This window comes from Lepidochelys kempii, chromosome 1 (genome assembly GCF_965140265.1).
Source record: "Lepidochelys kempii isolate rLepKem1 chromosome 1, rLepKem1.hap2, whole genome shotgun sequence".
Lineage (NCBI taxonomy): Eukaryota > Metazoa > Chordata > Testudines > Cheloniidae > Lepidochelys > Lepidochelys kempii.
Genome location: NC_133256.1, coordinates 216,733,687 through 216,752,025, shown reverse-complemented (window position 1 = coordinate 216,752,025; position 18,339 = coordinate 216,733,687). Strand labels below are relative to the sequence as shown.

The 18,339-nt window shown below is 46.9% G+C and overlaps 1 protein-coding gene across 1 annotated transcript; it reads right to left on the bottom strand.

The window, feature by feature from the left end:
• Window positions 1-11,316: 11,316 nt before the first annotated feature.
• Window positions 11,317-13,020, bottom strand: LOC140907566 (uncharacterized). Its single transcript, XM_073333837.1, has 2 exons — window positions 12,447-13,020; window positions 11,317-11,858 (listed from the first exon to the last, which is right to left on the bottom strand). The coding sequence occupies exons 1-2, from the start codon at window positions 13,000-13,002 to the stop codon at window positions 11,317-11,319; spliced, it is 1,098 nt and encodes a 365-aa protein (XP_073189938.1). The 5' UTR covers window positions 13,003-13,020.
• Between the last annotated feature and the right edge of the window lie 5,319 nt (window positions 13,021-18,339).

The window sequence follows — 18,339 nt, the reverse complement described above, 5'->3', positions numbered from 1 at the left end:
CACTATATCAGTGTGAGCTGGAAATTGTGTGTGAGGATAAATTTTTGAGCCTCCCCCACAGAGAACCACTTTTTTGACTATAACCACTGTGACGTTGCACGCCATAAGGCTTTATGGGAATAGGCTTATGAATGTATATATGACATAACTGGAATATGTTTTATGCTACATATGCCATGTAACACATCTCTGTAAAGGTTATGATCTACTGAATATATTCATCCTATTTGTATGCATGTGTCATTTTTGTACTCAAAGTTATGAATATTAGCTGTGTACTTGCTTGATTTTAAGTAGCCTTAGTAAAGCATTTGGTCAGCTTCTTGAAAAAAGAATGTGAAAATTACGTGCCCAATCAAGAAACACTAAACGAACAATGGATCTTGGAAGACTCCAATCCACATAAGAAGTCTTCCTGGAGACATTCAAGATAGCATGTGGGCAATGGCTGCTGCTTGTAAAAAATGAAATGCAGCATGGAAGAAACACTTAAGCCAACAAAGAACTTGGAGATGCCAATCCACATCTGAGCTTTCCCAGGAATGTGGCCTGGCTGGTAAGGAACTCAGTCATGCATGGACATCTGACTTGCCCATGTTACTCCAAAACTCCATCTTGGAGCTGGACTTTGCATAGGAGAGAGGAGGGGGTCTCCACCCACAAGAGAAAGTCTATTTAAGCCCCTGGGAGATCTCTCCATTCGGTCTTCAGCTGGGTCAAGAGTTAGCCTCTCCACTCCAAAAGGATACCTGTAAGAAACTGGGACAAAGGACAGTGACTACGGGGGGTGTGAGTGATTGCTGGACCCAGACTAGAAGGAGAATAATCTGTAAAAGAAGCCTACTGGAACATCTCTGAGGGTGAGGTTTTATCTGTATTCAGCTTCTTACTGTATTAGTGATAGGCTTGCGTGTTTTATTTTATTTTGCTTGGTAATTCACTTTGTTCTGTCTGTTATTACTTGGAACCACTTAAATCCTACTTTTTGTATTTAATAAAATCACTTTTTATTTATTAATTAACCCAGAGTATGTATTAATACCTGGGGCGGGGGGGCAAACAGCTATGCATATCTCTCTATCAGTGTTAGAGAGGGCAAACAATTTATGAGTTTACCCTGTATTAGCTTTATACAGGGTAAAATGGATTTATTTGGGGTTTGGACCTCATTGTGAGCTGGGCATCTGAGTATTAGAGACAAGAACACTTCTTAAGCTGCTTTCATTTAAGCCTGAAGTTTGTGGGACGTGATTCAGACCTGGGTCTGTGTTTGTAGCTGGCAAGCATGTCTGGCACAACCAGGCAGGGTTCTGGAGTCCCAAATTAGCAGGGAAGTCAGGGGAAGAAGTAGTCTTGGCACATCAGTTGGCAGCCCCCAAGGGGGTTTCTGTGATCCAACCCATCACAGTGGCATAGTCGAGCAGGATCTGTGCACAGCTGATTGTTTTGAGATACTGGTAGTGATTTTAAGTGAGTTTTAGATGTGGTGGCTGGAGAACAAAGTGGTTACTGATTTGTTATTTTCTGTTTGCTTATTTTGGGGAAGAGAATAGAGGCAGGAAAATCAGCAACATGAGTGAGAGTAAGGATCAAAAAAAGCTAGAATTGCACAGGTTGCAAATGGCTGAGAAAGAAAATGAACATAAAAGACTGATGGAATTAAAACAAATGGAATTTAATACAGAAACAGCCAGGGAGGAGGCTGCCTACAAGAGAGCTATGGAGGCAGAGGCAGCCAGAAAGGAGGCTGCTCACAAAAGAGACCTGGAGTTAAGAGACAGAGAAATACAGGGCCAGATTGAGTCCCAGAAGCATGAACTGGCTGTTATGGTGTTGAAGAGACAAAACCCTCCAGCTGCTGGCTCCACTTCCCCAAAAATCCACATATGGGAGAGACTATGTCCACAATATGATGAATCCAATGATATTGCTGAATATTTCATCACCTTTGAGAGACTGTGCACCCTCCATGCAATCCCTGAAGATCAAAAGATGACCACATTGATAGCAAAATTGACTGGCAGAGCTCTGGACATATTCAATAAGATGCCTATTGATGATGCTTCAAACTATGGTAAATTTAAGGAACTGGTTTTGAAACAGTTTCAGGTTACACCTGAAACCTACAGGGTTAAATTCAGAAGTCTTAAGAGGGGATCTGGACTGAGTAATGTGGCTTATGTAAATGAAATGAGAGATTTGGTAGATACGTGGGTGAGGGGGAAAGGCATTACAAGCTTTGAAGGAATGTGTGATTTGGTTAACTCAGGAATAATTCCTGAATATGTGCAGTGATGATGTAAAACAGTATTTGTGGGGCAAAAAGGTGAATGCAGTGGATGAATTAGCTGGGTTTGCAGACTCTTGTAGGCAAGCAAAAGCTACAATTAAACATAAACCACTGGCAGAGGAGTGCAGGGTTGGGGGAAAGCAAAATCACCGTTTTACTCCTGGGAAAAAGGAGGCTGGGTGTTCACCTCCCTGTTCCCCTATTACCGGTCCCAAATCTCCTGTACATGCAGAGGAGCCCCAGAGGTGCTCTCATTGTAAGTCCACTGTGCACCTGAGGAATAATTGCCCTTTGCTAAGAGAGAACAGGCAAAAGGATCACAGGTAACACATGAAGCTGCTGCTTCTCAGAGCCCGGCTGCTGTCTCTTTCCACACAGGATTTGTAACGGTTGCTTCCACACAACCAAGCAGTGAGCATATGCATGCTGTTAAACTTAATGGAAAAGTACTTGTTGGATTGAGAGATACGGGTGCTGAGATTTCTGTGGTCAGGATCCATGAGGAGGATTTGTTGCCAGGGAAAATGGCAGAATTAGAACTGGTGGGAGGTTACAAAGCCCTTGCACCTTTAGCTAAAGTACATATACAAACTAGTGATTTGCAGGCTGAACTGACTGTTGCAACAGTGGCACACAATTTTGCACCATTTCTACTGGGGAATGATTTCTTTAATGTGGCAGAATCTGTCCCAGGGTTGGTTAGCAGTGAGAAGGAATCTTGTGCTAACAGCCCCGGAGACGGGGGGGTGGGGGTGGGGGGTGGGGGTGACGTCGCATGGACGGCTGGGGGACTAGAAAGGTGTCTCTTAAACTCCTCTGTAGCAGTAAAGAATGCAGCTTTGGGGGCAGGGATGGTTGTAACCAGTTCCTGTAGCCCCGGGGGTCAAGGCAAGTTCCAGAGGGAAGGGCTGGACGAAGTCATAGATTCATAGATTCATAGATATTTAGGCCAGAAGGGACCATTATGATCATCTAGTCTGACCTCCTGCACAATGCAGGCCACAGAATTTCACCCACCACTCCTAAAAAAGACCTCACACCTATATCTGTGCTATTGAAGTCCTCAAATTGTAGTTTGAAGACCTCAAGGAGCAGAGAATCCTCCAGCAAGTGACCCGTGCCCCATGCTACAGAGGAAGGCGAAAAACCTCCAGGGCCTTCCAATCTGCCCTGGAGGAAAATTCCTTCCCGACCCCAAATATGGCGATCAGCTAAACCCTGAGCATATGGGCAAGATTCATCAGCCAGATACTACAGAAAATTCTTTCCCGGGTAACTTGGATCTTACCCCATCTAAAAACCCATCACAGGCCATTGGGCTTATTTACCATGAATATTTAATTACCAAAACCATGTTATCCCATCATACCATCTCCTCCATAAACTTATCGAGTTTAATCTTAAAGCAAGATAGATCTTTTGCCCCCACTACTTCCCTCGGAAGGCTATTCCAAAACTTCACTCCTCTGATGGTTAGAAACCTTCGTCTAATTTCTAATCTAAATTTCCTAGTGGCCAGTTTATATCCATTTGTTCTTGTGTCCACATTGGTACTGAGTTTAAATAATTCCTCTCCCTCTCTGGTATTTATCCCTCTGATATATTTATAGAGAGCAATCATATCTCCCCTCAACCTTCTTTTAGTTAGGCTAAACAAGCCAAGCTCCCTAAGTCTCCTTTCATAAGACAAGTTTTCCATTCCTCGGATCATCCTAGTAGCCCTTCTCTGTACCTGTTCCAGTTTGAATTCATCCTTCTTAAACATGGGAGACCAGAACTGCACACAGTATTCCAGGTGAGGTCTCACCAGTGCCTTATATAACGGTACTAAAACCTCCTTATCCCTACTGGAAATACCTCTCCTGATGCATCCCAAGACAACATTAGCTTTTTTCACAGCCATATCACATTGGCAGCTCATAGTCATCCTATGATCAACCAATACTCCAAGGTCCTTTTCCTCCTCCGTTACTTCTAGTTGATGTGTCCCTAGCTTATAACTAAAATTCTTGTTATTAATCCCTAAATGCATGACCTTACACTTCTCACTATTAAATTTCATCCTATTCCTATTACTCAGGTTTACAAGGTCATCCAGATCCTCCTGTAGGGTATCCCTGTCCTTCTCTAAATTAGCAATACCTCCCAGCTTTGTATCATCTGCAAACTTTATTAGCACACTCCCACTTTTTGTGCCCAGGTCAGTAATAAAAAGATTAAATAAGATTGGTCCCAAAACTGATCCTTGAGGAACTCCACTGGTAACCTCCCTCCAACTTGACAGTTCACCTTTCAGTAGGACCCGTTGTAGTCTCCCCTTTAACCAATTCCCTATCCACCTTTCAATTTTCCTATTGATGCCCATCTTATCCAATTTAACTAATAATTCCCCATGTGGCACAGTATCAAATGCCTTACTAAAATCTAAGTAAATTAGATCCACTGCATTTCCTTTATCTAAAAAATCTGTTACTCTCTCAAAGAAGGAGATCAGGTTGGTTTGGCACGATCTACCTTTTGTAAAACCATGTTGTATTTTGTCCCATTTACCATTGACTTCAATGTCCTTAACTACCTTCTCCTTCAAAATTTTTTCCAAGACCTTGCATACTACAGATGTCAAACTAACAGGCCTATAATTACTTGGATCACTTTTTTTCCCTTTCTTAAAAATAGGAACTATGTTAGCAATTCTCCAATCATACGGTACAACCCCTAAGTTTACAGATTCATTAAAAATTCTTGCTAATGGGCTTGCAATTTCTTGTGCCAATTCTTTTAATATTCTTGGATGAAGATTATCTGGGCTCCCCGATTTAGTCCCATTAAGCTGTTTGAGTTTCGCTTCTACCTCAGATATGGTGATGTCTACCTCCATATCCTCATTCCCATTTATCATGCTACCATTATCCCTAAGATCCTCTTTAGTCTTATTAAAGACTGAGGCAAAGTATTTGTTTAGATATTGGGCCATGCCTAGATTATCCTTGACCTCCACTCCATCCTCAGTTTTTAGCGGTCCCACTTCTTCTTTCTTTGTTTTCTTCCTATTTATATGACTATAGAACCTTTTACTATTGGTTTTAATTCCCTTTGCAAGGTCCAACTCTACTTGACTTTTAGCCTGTCTCACTTTATCCCTACATATTCTGACCTCAATAAGGTAGCTTTCCTTACTGATCCCTCCCTTCTTCCACTCCCTATATGCTTTCTGCTTTTTCTTAATTACCTCTCTAAGGTGCTTGCTCATCCAGCTTGGTCTACAACTCCTGCCTATGAATTTTTTCCCCTTTCTTGGGATGCAGGCTTCCGATAGCTTCTGCAGCTTTAATTTAAAATAATCCCAGGCCTCCTCTACCTTTAAACCCATAAATTCTTCAGTCCAATCCACTTCCCTAACTAATTTCCTTAATTTTTGAAAGTCAGCCCTTTTGAAATCAAAAACCCTAGTTGCAGATTTATTTTTGTTAATCCTTCCATTCAGTTTGAACTGAATTAGCTCATGATCACTTGAGCCAAGATTATCCCCTACAACCATTTCCTCTATGAGGTCCTCATTACTCACCAAGACCAAATCTAAAATGGCATCCCCTCTAGTCGGTTCAGCAACTACTTGCTGAAGGAATCCATCAGCTATCGCATCTAGGAAAATCTGAGCCCTATTATTATTACTAGCACTCGTCCTCCAGTCTATATCTGGGAAGTTAAAGTCTCCCATGATCACACAGTTTCCATTAGTATTTACTTTATTAAAAACATTAAAAAGGGCTCTATCCATATCCAAATTAGATCCCGGCGGTCTATAGCACACCCCAAGCACTATCCCAGGGGAGGCTCTAATAGTTTTCTTCCCCAATTTAATTGTTACCCAGACAGACTCAGTCATATCCATTTCATCGCTTCTTATTTCTTTACATTCTATCTCATCATTGATATACAGTGCTACTCCACCACCTTTACCTTTATTTCGGTCTTTCCTAAACAGCACATACCCTTCAATACCTGTAGCCCAGTCATGACTACTATTCCACCAGGTCTCTGTTATACCTATAATATCTGGTTTCACTTCCTGCACCAGTAACTCTAGTTCCTCCATTTTGTTACCTAGGCTCCTTGCATTAGTGTACAAACATCTTAATTTTTGCTGTTTGGCCTCACTCACATTCTGTACCCTATTAGGCATGGTTATTTTACTACCAGTATAACCTATTAGACTTGTATCTACACTGCCCTTCCTCCTACCTACAGCTGTATCCACTCTTACTTCATTTTCTTTCCACTCTATGCTAAATTCTGGCGTGGAGATTACCTGGACATCTCCCAACCATCTCCCCCAAATTCCTTGTTTAAAGCTCTCTTAATCAGTTGTGCCAGCCTCCATCCTAGAAGTCTATTTCCTTCCCTACTCAGATGAAGTCCATCCCGAGAGAACTGTCCTCTATCCATGAATGCCTCCCAATGGCCATACATCCCAAAGCCCTCCTTATAGCACCACTGCCTAAGCCATCTATTGATAGTCATAATCTTGTCCCACCTTTGTTGCCCTTCTCTAGGAACAGGCAGAATCCCACTAAAGATCACCTGAGCCTCAATTTCCTTAAGCGTCCTCCCCAGCCTAGCATAGTCTCCCTTAATACTTTCCAACGAGAATCTAGCCGTATCATTTGTTCCCACATGAAGGATAATTAGGGGATTCTTTCCCGCTCCCTTTAGTTCCTGCCCCATAATCATCTGCCCGGGGGAGGGGAATGTTCCTCCTTGTAGCAGGAAGGCCACCCCAGCTGCTGACTGCAAGGAAGTTGCAGGTCAGCAGGGGACAGGGCCTGCCCTGGGGTGCACACAGACATGTGTCCCGAAGGTGGAAGTTGGGGTCCTGGTGACCGCTGCGGTGGGAACAGACCCCAAGGACTCTGTAGCTGGAAGGAAGCCCAACCTGAGGGAAAGGGGGAAGCATGTCTGGCACAACCAGGTAGGGTTCTGGAGTCCCAAACTGGCAGGGAAGGCAGGGGAAGAAGTAGTCTTGGCAGCCCCAAGGGGGTTTCTGTGATCCAACGCGTAACAACCACATTCTAAATCCATCACACTAGAGATGGGCCGCAAGCAAACCCCAGATTTGAACACACAAAACTAAGGGAAAGTTCAAATTCTGATCCAAACTTTGCATTGTGGACCTGTGTTTCATCCACAGAGACTTTGATGCATTAATTACATCAACACTTGTGCTAGTGACCATGGCAAGAGAGTTACTTAAATGGAATTAAAATTGAATCATTTAAAATCAGATAGGAAAAAGCAATAGAAAGCCATTAAACAACCTTTCTGGGAATGAGGAAATAAGCCATGGGCTACTGTTCTCCCTCCCCAACTCTGAACCTTTGCTACATTCTCAAATCGAAACATCTGAAGGTTCTGAACTAGATAGTGAACTTTATTGTTTTTCAGTGTTTTTGTTACATAGAATCATAGAATATTAGGGTTGGAAGAGACCTCAGGAGGTCATCTAGTCCAACCCCCTGCTCAAAGCAGGACCAACACCAACTAAATCATCCCAGCCAGGGCTTTGTCAAGCCGGGCCTTAAAAACCTCTGAGGATGGAAATTCCACCACCTCCCTAGGTAACCCATACCAGTGCTTCACCACCCTCCTAGTGAAATACTGTTTCCTAATATCCAACCTAGACCTCCCCCACTGCAACTTGAGACCATTACTCCTTGTTCTATCATCTGCCACCACTGAGAACAGCCGAGCTCCATCCTCTTTGGAACCCCTCTTCAGGTAGTTAAAGGCTGGTACCAAATCCCCCGTTGCTCTTCTCTTCTGCCGACTAAACAAGCCCAGTTCCCTTAGCCTCTCCTCGTAAGTCATGTGCCCCAGCCCCCTGATCATTTTCATTGCCCTCCGCTGGGCTCTTTCCAATTTGTCCACATCCTTTCTGTAGTGGGGGACCCAAAACTGGATGCAATAATCCAGATGTGGCTTCACAGGTGCCGAATAGAGGGGAATAATCACTTCCCTCAATCTGCTGGCAATGCTCCTACTAATGCAGCCCAATATGCCGTTAGCCTTCTTGGCAACAAGGGCACACTGCTGACTCATATCCAGCTTCTTGTCCACTGTAATCCCCAGGTCCTTTTCTGCAGAACTGCTGCTTAGCCAGTCAGTCCCCAGCCTGTAGCGGTTCATGGGATTCTTCCATCCTAAGTGCAGGACTCTGCACTTGTCCTAGTTGAACCTCATCAGATTTCTTTTGGCCCAATCCTCTAATTTGTCTAAAGAAAAGGAGTACTTGTGGCACCTTAGGGTATGTCTACACTACGGAATAAGGTCGAATTTATAGAAGTCGGTTTTTTAGAAATCGGTTTTATATATTCGAGTGTGTGTGTCCCCACAGAAAATGCTCTAAGTGCATTAAGTGCATTAACTCGGTGGAGTGCTTCCACAGTACCGAGGCTAGGGTCGACTTCCGGAGCGTTGCACTGTGGGTAGCTATCCCACAGTTCCCGCAGTCTCCGCTGCCCATTGGAATTCTGGGTTGAGATCCCAATGCCTGATGGGGCTAAAACATTGTCGTGGGTGGTTCTGGGTACATATCGTCAGGCCCCCGTTCCCTCCCTCCCTCCGTGAAAGCAAGGGCAGACAATCGTTTCGCACCTTTTTTCCTGAGTTACCTGTGCAGACGCCATACCACTGCAAGCATGGAGCCCACTCAGGTAACCGTCACCCTATGTCTCCTGGGTGCTGGCAGACGCGGTACGGCATTGCTACACAGTAGCAGCAACCCCTTGCCTTGTGGCAGAAGACGGTACAGTATGACTGGTAGCCGTCATCGTCATGTCTGAGGTGCTCCTGGCCACGTCGGCTGGGAGCGCCTGGGCAGACATGGGCGCAGGGACTAAATTTGGAGTGACTTGACCAGGTCATTCTCTTTAGTCCTGCAGTCAGTCCTATTGAACCGTCTTATGGTGAGTGGGCAGGCGATACGGACTGCTAGCAGTCGTACTGTACCATCTTCTGCCGAGCAGCCATGACATGTGGATGGCATGCAGTCCTTCTGCACCGTCTGCTGCCAGCCAAAGATGTAAAAGATAGATGGAGTGGATCAAAACAAGAAATAGACCAGATTTGTTTTGTACTCATTTGCCTCCTCCCCTGTCTAGGGGACTCATTCCTCTAGGTCACACTGCAGTCACTCACAGAGAAGGTGCAGCGAGGTAAATCTAGCCATGTATCAATCAGAGGTCAGACTAACCTCCTTGTTCCAATAAGAACGATAACTTAGGTGCACCATTTCTTATTGGAATCCTCCGTGAAGTCCTGCCTGAAATACTCCTTGATGTAAAGACACCCCCTTTGTTGATTTTAGCTCCCTGAAGCCAACCCTGTAAGCCGTGTCGTCAGTCGCCCCTCCCTCTGTCAGAGCAACGGCAGACAATCGTTCCGCGCCTTTTTTCTGTGCGGACGCCATACCAAGGCAAGCATGGAGGCCGCTCAGCTCACTTTGGCAATTAGGAGCACATTAAACACCACACGCATTATCCAGCAGTATATGCAGCACCAGAACCTGGCAAAGTGATACCGGGCAAGGAGGCGACGTCAGCGCGGTCACGTGAGTGATCAGGACATGGACACAGATTTCTCTGAAAGCATGGGCCCTGACAATGCATGCATCATGGTGCTAATGGGGCAGGTTCATGCTGTGGAACGCCGATTCTGGGCTCGGGAAACAAGCACAGACTGGTGGGACCGCATAGTGTTGCAGGTCTGGGACGATTCCCAGTGGCTGCGAAACTTTCGCATGCGTAAGGGCACTTTCATGGAACTTTGTGACTTGCTTTCCCCTGCCCTGAGGCGCATGAATACCAAGATGAGAGCAGCCCTCACAGTTGAGAAGTGAGTGGCGATAGCCCTGTGGAAGCTTGCAACGCCAGACAGCTACCGGTCAGTTGGGAATCAATTTGGAGTGGGCAAATCTACTGTGGGGGCTGCTGTGATGCAAGTAGCCCACGCAATCAAAGATCTGCTGATATCAAGGGTAGTGACCCTGGGAAATGTACAGGTCATAGTGGATGACTTTGCTGCAATGGGATTCCCTAACTCTGGTGGGGCTATAGACGGAACCCATATCCCTATCTTGGCACCGGAGCACCAAGCCGCCGAGTACATAAACCGCAAGGGGTACTTTTCGATAGTGCTGCAAGCTCTGGATCACAAGGGACGTTTCACCAACATCAACGTGGGATGGCCGGGAAAGGTGCATGATGCTCGCATCTTCAGGAACTCTGGTCTGTTTCAAAAGCTGCAGGAAGGGACTTTATTCCCAGACCAGAAAATAACTGTTGCGGATGTTGAAATGCCTATATGTATCTTTGGGGACCCAGCCTACCCCTTAATGCCATGGCTCATGAAGCCGTACACAGGCAGCCTGGACAGTAGTCAGGAGCTGTTCAACTACAGGTTGAGCAAGTGCAGAATGCTGGTAGAATGTGCATTTGGATGATTAAAGGCGCGCTGGTGCAGTTTACTGACTCGCTTAGACCTCAGCAAAACCAATATTCCCACTGTTATTACTGCTTGCTGTGTGCTCCACAATATCTGTGAGAGTAAGGGGGAGACGTTTATGGCGGGGTGGGAGGTTGAGGCAAATCGCCTGGCTGCTGGTTACGCGCAGCCAGACACCAGGGCGGTTAGAAGAGCACAGGAGGGCGCGGTACGCATCAGAGAAGCTTTGAAAACCAGTTTCTTGACTGGCCAGGCTACGGTGTGAAAGTTCTGTTTGTTTCTCCTTGATGAAACCCCCCGCCCCTTGGTTCACTCTACTTCCCTGTAAGCTAACCACCCGCCCCTCCTCCATTCAATCACCGCTTGCAGAGGCAATAAAGTCATTGTTGCTTCACATTCATGCATTCTTTATTCAGTCATCACACAAATAGGGGGATGACTACCAACGTAGCGCAGGAGGGGTGGTGGAGGAGGGAAGGAAAATGCCACACAGAACTTTAAGCACAGCACTTTAAAAGTTTACAACTTTAAAATTTATTGAATGACAGCCTTCTTTTTTTGGGGCAATCCTCTGTGGTGGAGTGGCTGGTTGGCCGGAGGCCCCCCCACTGCGTTCTTGGGCGTCTGGGTGTGGAGGCTATGGAACTTGGGGAGGAGGGCGGTTGGTTACAGAGGGGCTGCAGTGGCAGTCTGTGCTCCAGCTGCCTTTGCTGCAGCTCAACCATACACTGGAGCATACTGGTTTGGTCCTGCAGCAGCCTCAGCATTGAATCCTGCCTCCTCTCATCACGCTGCCGCCACATTTGAGCTTCAGTCCTCTCTTCAGCCTGCCACTTACTCTCTTCAGCCCGCCACTTACTCTCTTCAGCCCGCCACCTCTCCTCCCGGTCATTTTGTGCTTTCCTGCACTCTGACATTATTTGCCTCCACGCATTCGTCTGTGCTCTGTCAGTGTGGGAGGACAGCATGAGCTCGGAGAACATTTCATCGCGAGTGCGTTTTTTTTTCTTTCTAAGCTTCACTAGCCTCTGGGAAGGAGAAGATCCTGTGATCATTGAAACACATGCAGCTGGTGGAGAAAAAAAAAGGGACAGCGGTATTTAAAAAGACACATTTTATAAAACAGTGGCTACACTCTTTCAGGGTAAACCTTGCTGTTAACATTACATACATAGCACATGTGCTTTCGTTACAAGGTCGCATTTTGCCTCCTCCCACAGTGTGACTACCCCCTCAACCTTCCCCCCTCCCTGTGGCTAACAGCGGGGAACATTTCTGTTTAGCCACAGGCAAACAGCCCAGCAGGAATGGGCTCCTCTGAGTGTCCCCTGAAGAAAAGCACTCTATTTCAACCAGGTGACCATGAATTATATCTCACTCTCCTGAGGATAACACAGAGAGATAAAGAACGGATGTTGTTTGAATGCCAGCAAACATACACTGCAATGCTTTGTTCTACAATGATTCCCAAGTACGTGTTACTGGCCTGGAGTGGTAAAGTGTCCTACCATGAAGGACGCAATAAGGCTGCCCTCCCCAGAAACCTTTTGCAAAGGCTTTAGGACTACATCTAGGAGAACCGCAAATGCCAGGGCAAAGTAATCCTTTCACATGCTTGCTTTTAAACCATGTATAGTATTTTAAAAGGTACACTCACCAGAGGTCCCTTCTCCCCCTGCTGGGTCCAGGAGGCAGCCTTGGGTGGGTTCGGGGGGTACTGGCTCCAGGTCTAGGGTGAGAAACAGTTCCTGGCTGTCGGGAAAACCGGTTTCTCCGCTTGCTTGCTGTGAGCTATCTACAACCTCCTCCTCCTCCTCATCTTCTTCGTCCCCAAAACCTGCTTCCGTATTGCCTCCATCTCCATTGAAGGAGTCAAACAACACGGCTGGGGTAGTGGTGGCTGAACCCCCTAAAATGGCATGCAGCTCATCATAGAAGCGGCTTGTTTGGGGCTCTGACCCAGAGCGGCTGTTCGCCTCTCTGGTTTTCTGGTAGGCTTGCCTCAGCTCCTTCAGTTTCACGCGGCACTGCTTCGGGTCCCTGTTATGGCCTCTGTCCTTCATGCCCTGGGAGATTTTCACAAAGGTTTTGGCATTTCGAAAACTGGAACGGAGTTCTGATAGCACGGATTCCTCTCCCCAAACAGCGATCAGATCCCGTACCTCCCGTTCGGTCCATGCTGGAGCTCTTTTGCGATTCTGGGACTCCATCATGGTCACCTGTGCTGATGAGCTCTGTATGGTCACCTGCAGCTTGCCACGCTGGCCAAACAGGAAATGAGATTCAAAAGTTCGCGGTTCTTTTCCTGTCTACCTGGCCAGTGCATCTGAGTTGAGAGTGCTGTCCAGAGCGGTCAGTTTAAATCCAAGTTAAACTTGGAGAGTGGTCAGTTTGGATGAGCTATTACCAGCAGGAGAGTGAGTTTGTGTGTGTATGGGGGTGGGGGGGATGTGAGAAAACCTGGATTTGTGCTGGAAATGGCCCACCTTAATTATGCACATTGTAGGGAGAATGGTCACTTTGGATGAGCTATTACCTGCAGGATAGTGAGTTTGTGTGTGTGGTTTTTGGGAGGGGGGTGAGGGGGTGAGAGAACCTGGATTTGTGCAGGAAATGGCCCAACTTTATTATCATGCACATTGTGTAAAGAGTTGTCACTTTGGATGGGCTATCACCAGCAGGAGAGTGAATTTGTGTGGGGGGGTGGAGGGTGAGAAAACCTGGATTTGTGCTGGAAATGGCCCACCTGATGATCACTTTAGATAAGCTATTACCAGCAGGACAGTGGGGTGGGAGGAGGTATTTTTTCATATTCTCTGTGTATAAATAAAGTCTGCTGCAGTTTCCACGGCATGCATCCGATGCAGTGAGCTGTAGCTCACGAAAGCTCATGCTCAAATAAATTGGTTAGTCTCTAAGGTGCCACAAGTACTCCTTTTCTTTTTGCGAATACAGACTAACACGGCTGTTACTCTGAAACCTGTCTTTATACACACAAAGCATGAAAAAATACCTCCCCCCTCTCCTGCTGGTAATAGCTTATCTAAAGAGATCACTCTCCTTACAATGTGTATGATAATCAAGGTGGGCCATTTCCAGCACAAATCCAGGGTTTAACAAGAATGTCTGAGGGGGGCGGTGGGGAGGTAGGAAAAAACAAGGGGAAATAGGTTACCTTGCATAATGACTTAGCCACTCCCAGTCTCTATTCAAGCCTAAGTTAATTGTATCCAATTTGCAAATGAATTCCAATTGAGCAGTCTCTCGCTGGAGTCTGGATTTGAAGATTTTTTGTTGTAATATCTCAACTTTCATGTCTGTAATCGCGTGACCAGAGAGATTGAAGTGTTCTCTGACTGGTTTATGAATGTTATAATTCTTGACATCTGATTTGTGTCCATTTATTCTTTTACGTAGAGACTGTCCAGTTTGACCAATGTACATGGCAGAGGGGCATTGCTGGCACATGATGGCATATATCACATTGGTAGATGTACAGGTGAACGAGCCTCTGATAGTGTGGCTGATGTTATTAGGCCCTGTGATGGTGTCCCCTGAATAGATATGTGGGCACAGTTGGCAACGGGTTTTGTTGCAAGGATAGGTTCCTGGGTTAGTGGTTCTGTTGTGTGGTGTGTGGTTGCTGGTGAGTATTTGCTTCAGGTTGGGGGGCTGTCTGTAGGCAAGGACTGGCCTGTCTCCCAAGATCTGTGAGAGTGTTGGGTCATCCTTCAGGATAGGTTGTAGATCCTTAATAATGCATTGGAGGGGTTTTAGTTGGGGGCTGAAGGTGACGGCCTGTCCTATAGTAGGTGACTTCTGGGAACTCTTCTGGCTCTATCAATCTGTTTCTTCATTTCCGCGGGTGGGTACTGTAGTTGTAAGAATGCTTGATAGAGATCTTGTAGGTGTTTGTCTCTGTCTGAGGGGTTGGAGCAAATGCGTTTGTATCGTAGAGCTTGGCTGTAGACAATGGATCCTGTGGTGTGGTCAGGGTGAAAGCTGGAGGCATGTAGGTAGGAATAGCGGTCAGTAGGTTTCCGGTATAGGGTGGTGTTTATGTGACCATTGTTTATTAGCACTGTAGTGTCCAGGAAGTGGATCTCTTGTGTGGACTGGACCAGGCTGAGGTTGATGGTGGGATGGAAATTGTTGAAATCATGGTGGAATTCCTCAAGGGCTTCTTTTCCATGGGTCCAGACGATGAAGATGTCATCAATATAGCGCAAGTAGAGTAGGGGCGTTAGGGGACGAGAGCTGAGGAAGCGTTGTTCTAAGTCAGCCATAAAAATGTTGGTATACTGTGGGGCCATGCGGGTACCCATAGGAGTGCCGCTGATTTGAAGGTATACATTGTCCCCAAATTCGAAATAGTTATGGGTGAGGACAAAGTCACAAAGTTCAGCCACCAGGTTTGCCGTGACGTTATCGGGGATACTGTTCCTCACGGTTTGTAGTCCATCTTTGTGTGGAATGTTGGTGTAGAGGGCTTCTACATCCATAGTGGCCAGGATGGTGTTTTCAGGAAGATCACCGATGGATTGTAGTTTCCTCAGGAAGTCAGTGGTGTCTCGAAGATAGCTGGGAGTTCTGGTAGCATAGGGCCTGAGGAGGGAGTCTACATAGCCAGACAGTCCTGCTGTCAGGGTGCGAATGCCTGAGATGATGTGGCGCCCAGGATTTCCAGGTTTATGGATCTTGGGTAGCAGACAGAATACCCCAGGTCGGAGTTCCAGGGGTGTGTCTGTGCGGATTTGTTCTTGTGCTTTTTCAGGGAGTTTCTTGAGCAAATGCTGTAGTTTCTTTTGGTAACTCTCAGTGGGATCAGAGGGTAATGGCTTGTAGAAAGTGGTGTTGGAGAGCTGCCAAGCAGCCTCTTGTTCATATTCCGACCTATTCATGATGATAACAGCACCTCCTTTGTCAGCCTTTTTGATTATGATGTCAGAGTTGTTTCTGAGGCTGTGGATGGCATTGTGTTCTGCACGGCTGAGGTTATGGGGCAAGTGATGCTGCTTTTCCACAATTTCAGCCCGTGCATGTTGCGGAAGCACTCTATGTAGAAGTCAGCAGACTCCCCCCACCCCCCTGACGTTCTTGTTAAACCCTGGATTTGTGCTGGAAATGGCCCACCTTGATTATCATACTCATTGTAAGGAGAGTGGTCACTTTCGATAAGCTATTACCAACAGGAGAGTGGGTTTGGGCGGGGGGCAGAGAAAACCTGGATTTGTGCTGGAAATGGCCCAACTTGATTATCATACACATTGTAAGGAGAGTGATCACTTTAGATAAGCTAATATCAGCAGGAGAGTGGGGTGGAGGGAGGTATTTTTTCATGCTTTGTGTGTATAAAAAGATCTTCTACACTTTCCACAGTATGCATCCAATGAAGTGAGCTGTAGCTCATGAAAGCTTATGCTCAAATAAATTGGTTAGTCTATAAGGTGCCACGAGTACTCCTTTTCTTTTTGCGAATACAGACTAACACGGCTGTTACTCTGAAACCTGTAATTTGTCTAGATAACTCTGGACCCTATCCCTACCCTCCAGCATATCTACCTCTCCACCCATCTTAGTGTCATCTATGAACTTGCTGAGGGTGCAATCTATCCCATTGTCTAGATCATTAATAAAGATGTTGAACATATTTTATTCTGGCTGAGATTGAAAACCTATGTCTCCATCTCTTTCCAATGAGAGCATAGCAGCTATTTTGTTATAGCTTGGTTTATGGAGGGGTTGCAAGGAGCATGGAGGGAAAGCCTCTCTGCATGGCTGGAAGGGCCAGAATTGTAACTAGCCATTTTAGTGCCCCGGGTGAGCAAGCATATTTGCTCCCCCAGAGGCAATGTTTGGGGGCACACGCCCCCTCCCCCAGATTTCTGTCTTCCATTATGCTAGGGTTACTAACTTTCTAATTGCACAAAACCAAACACCTTTGCCCCACCCCTTCCCCGAGGCCCCTCCCCTGTTCTGCCTCTTCTCTGAGGCCCTGCCCCCACTGACTCCAGCCCTCCTCCCTCAGTTGCTCACTCTTCCCCACCCTCACCCACTTTCACTGGGCTGGGGCAGGAGGTTGGAGTGCAGGAGAAGGTGAGGGCTCCGGCTGGGGATGTGGTCTCTGGGGTGGGCCTGGGGTCAAGGGGCTTCGGATGTGGGAGGGGGCTCAGGGATGGGGCAAGGGGTTGGGTGTAGATGCGGGGTCTGGGAGGGAGTTAGGGTGCGGGAGGGGGTTCCGACTGGGGGCAGAGGGTTTGGGCTCTGGTGAGGCGGCTCTTACCTGAGGCAACTCCTGGTCAGTGGTGCAGCCGGGCTAAGGCAGGCTTCCTGCCTGCCCTGGCTCTGCGCTGCTCCCAGAAGTGGCTGCCATGTCCGCCCCCTAGGCAGAGGCATGGCCAGGTGGCTCTGTGCAATGTGCGCTGTCCGTGCCCACAGGTGTTGCCCCTGCAGCTCCCATTGGCCATGGTTCCCAGCCAATGGGAGCTGCAGAGCTGATGCCAGAGGCGGGGGGCAGTGCACAGAGCTTCCCTGACCGTTCCTGCACCTAGGGGTCACAGGGATATGCCAGCCGCTTCTGGGAGCTGTGCAGAGCCAGGGCAGGCAAGAAGTCTGCCTGAACTCTGCTGTGCCACCGACCAGACTTTAAATGATCCTATCAGCAGTGCTGACTGGAGCTGCCAGGGTCCGTTTTTGACTGGGTGTTCTGGTCAAAAACTGGATGCTTGGCAACCGTACATTAAGCACAGAGGTTTTAGGACACACCTTACAGTTTGAAAGCTGTCACCTCCTGCCAGAAGCCAATGGATTGGAAGCTGGTGGGAGCCACCCGGGCCACTCAGGCACCTGACTCTCCATGCTGGGGGAGCCAGGGTGCTGGCTGGCAGGGTGGGTGGCACAGCTCCGAGCTGCGCTCCTGACACACTCTTGCCTGTCCCCCTAAGGAGCCCAACACCAGCTGGTGACACCCCCTGGAGCTGGCCTCTGCCTGCAAAGCCCGGCTGCCATGAGATGCTCCCCAAGGCACTCGCTCACTGCTATGGAGCAGCAGCAGAGCCATGAGCACTAGGGCAATGGCATTCCTATTGCAGATCCCCAGTTTATACAGCAGAATCAGGCCTCAACCTCTGCCCACAGGGTCTCTGGCTTCAGATGGAGAATGGGGTGTTGTGTCAAAAAGACCACTCTCCAAATTCCATGTAGCTTTGGGGTCTGTGTTTCCCTTCCACATGTCTCGATGGGGGAGGGGCCATAGGGCCACAGTTACTGAGCATCTCTCTCTTATATTCATTTTATCTATCTATCTATCTATCTATCTATCTATCTATCTATCTATCTATCTATCTATCTATCTATCTATCTATCTGCCATCTCTGAACACAGTACAAATTAATTATATCTGGAGACTTTAACACAAATCATTATTATTTTATTGCTATATAATTGCATGGCAACAATAGCCTGCTAAATACTCATCTCCATAATCAGGTTCTTTCCAAAATGCTGTCTGGAGTTAAATAATATGAGCAATCACAACTGGAACGGATGAG

What these genes read in the sequence shown, in the direction of transcription:
- LOC140907566 (XM_073333837.1), bottom strand. Translation starts at nt 13,002, where the DNA reads ATGATGGAGTCCCAGAATCGCAAAAGAGCTCCAGCATGGACCGAACGG. An exon ending in AGGGGGAGAAGGGACCTCTG is followed by an intron (nt 11,859 to 12,446) that starts GTGAGTGTACCT and finishes TTTCTCCACCAG; the next exon opens with CTGCATGTGTTTCAATGATC.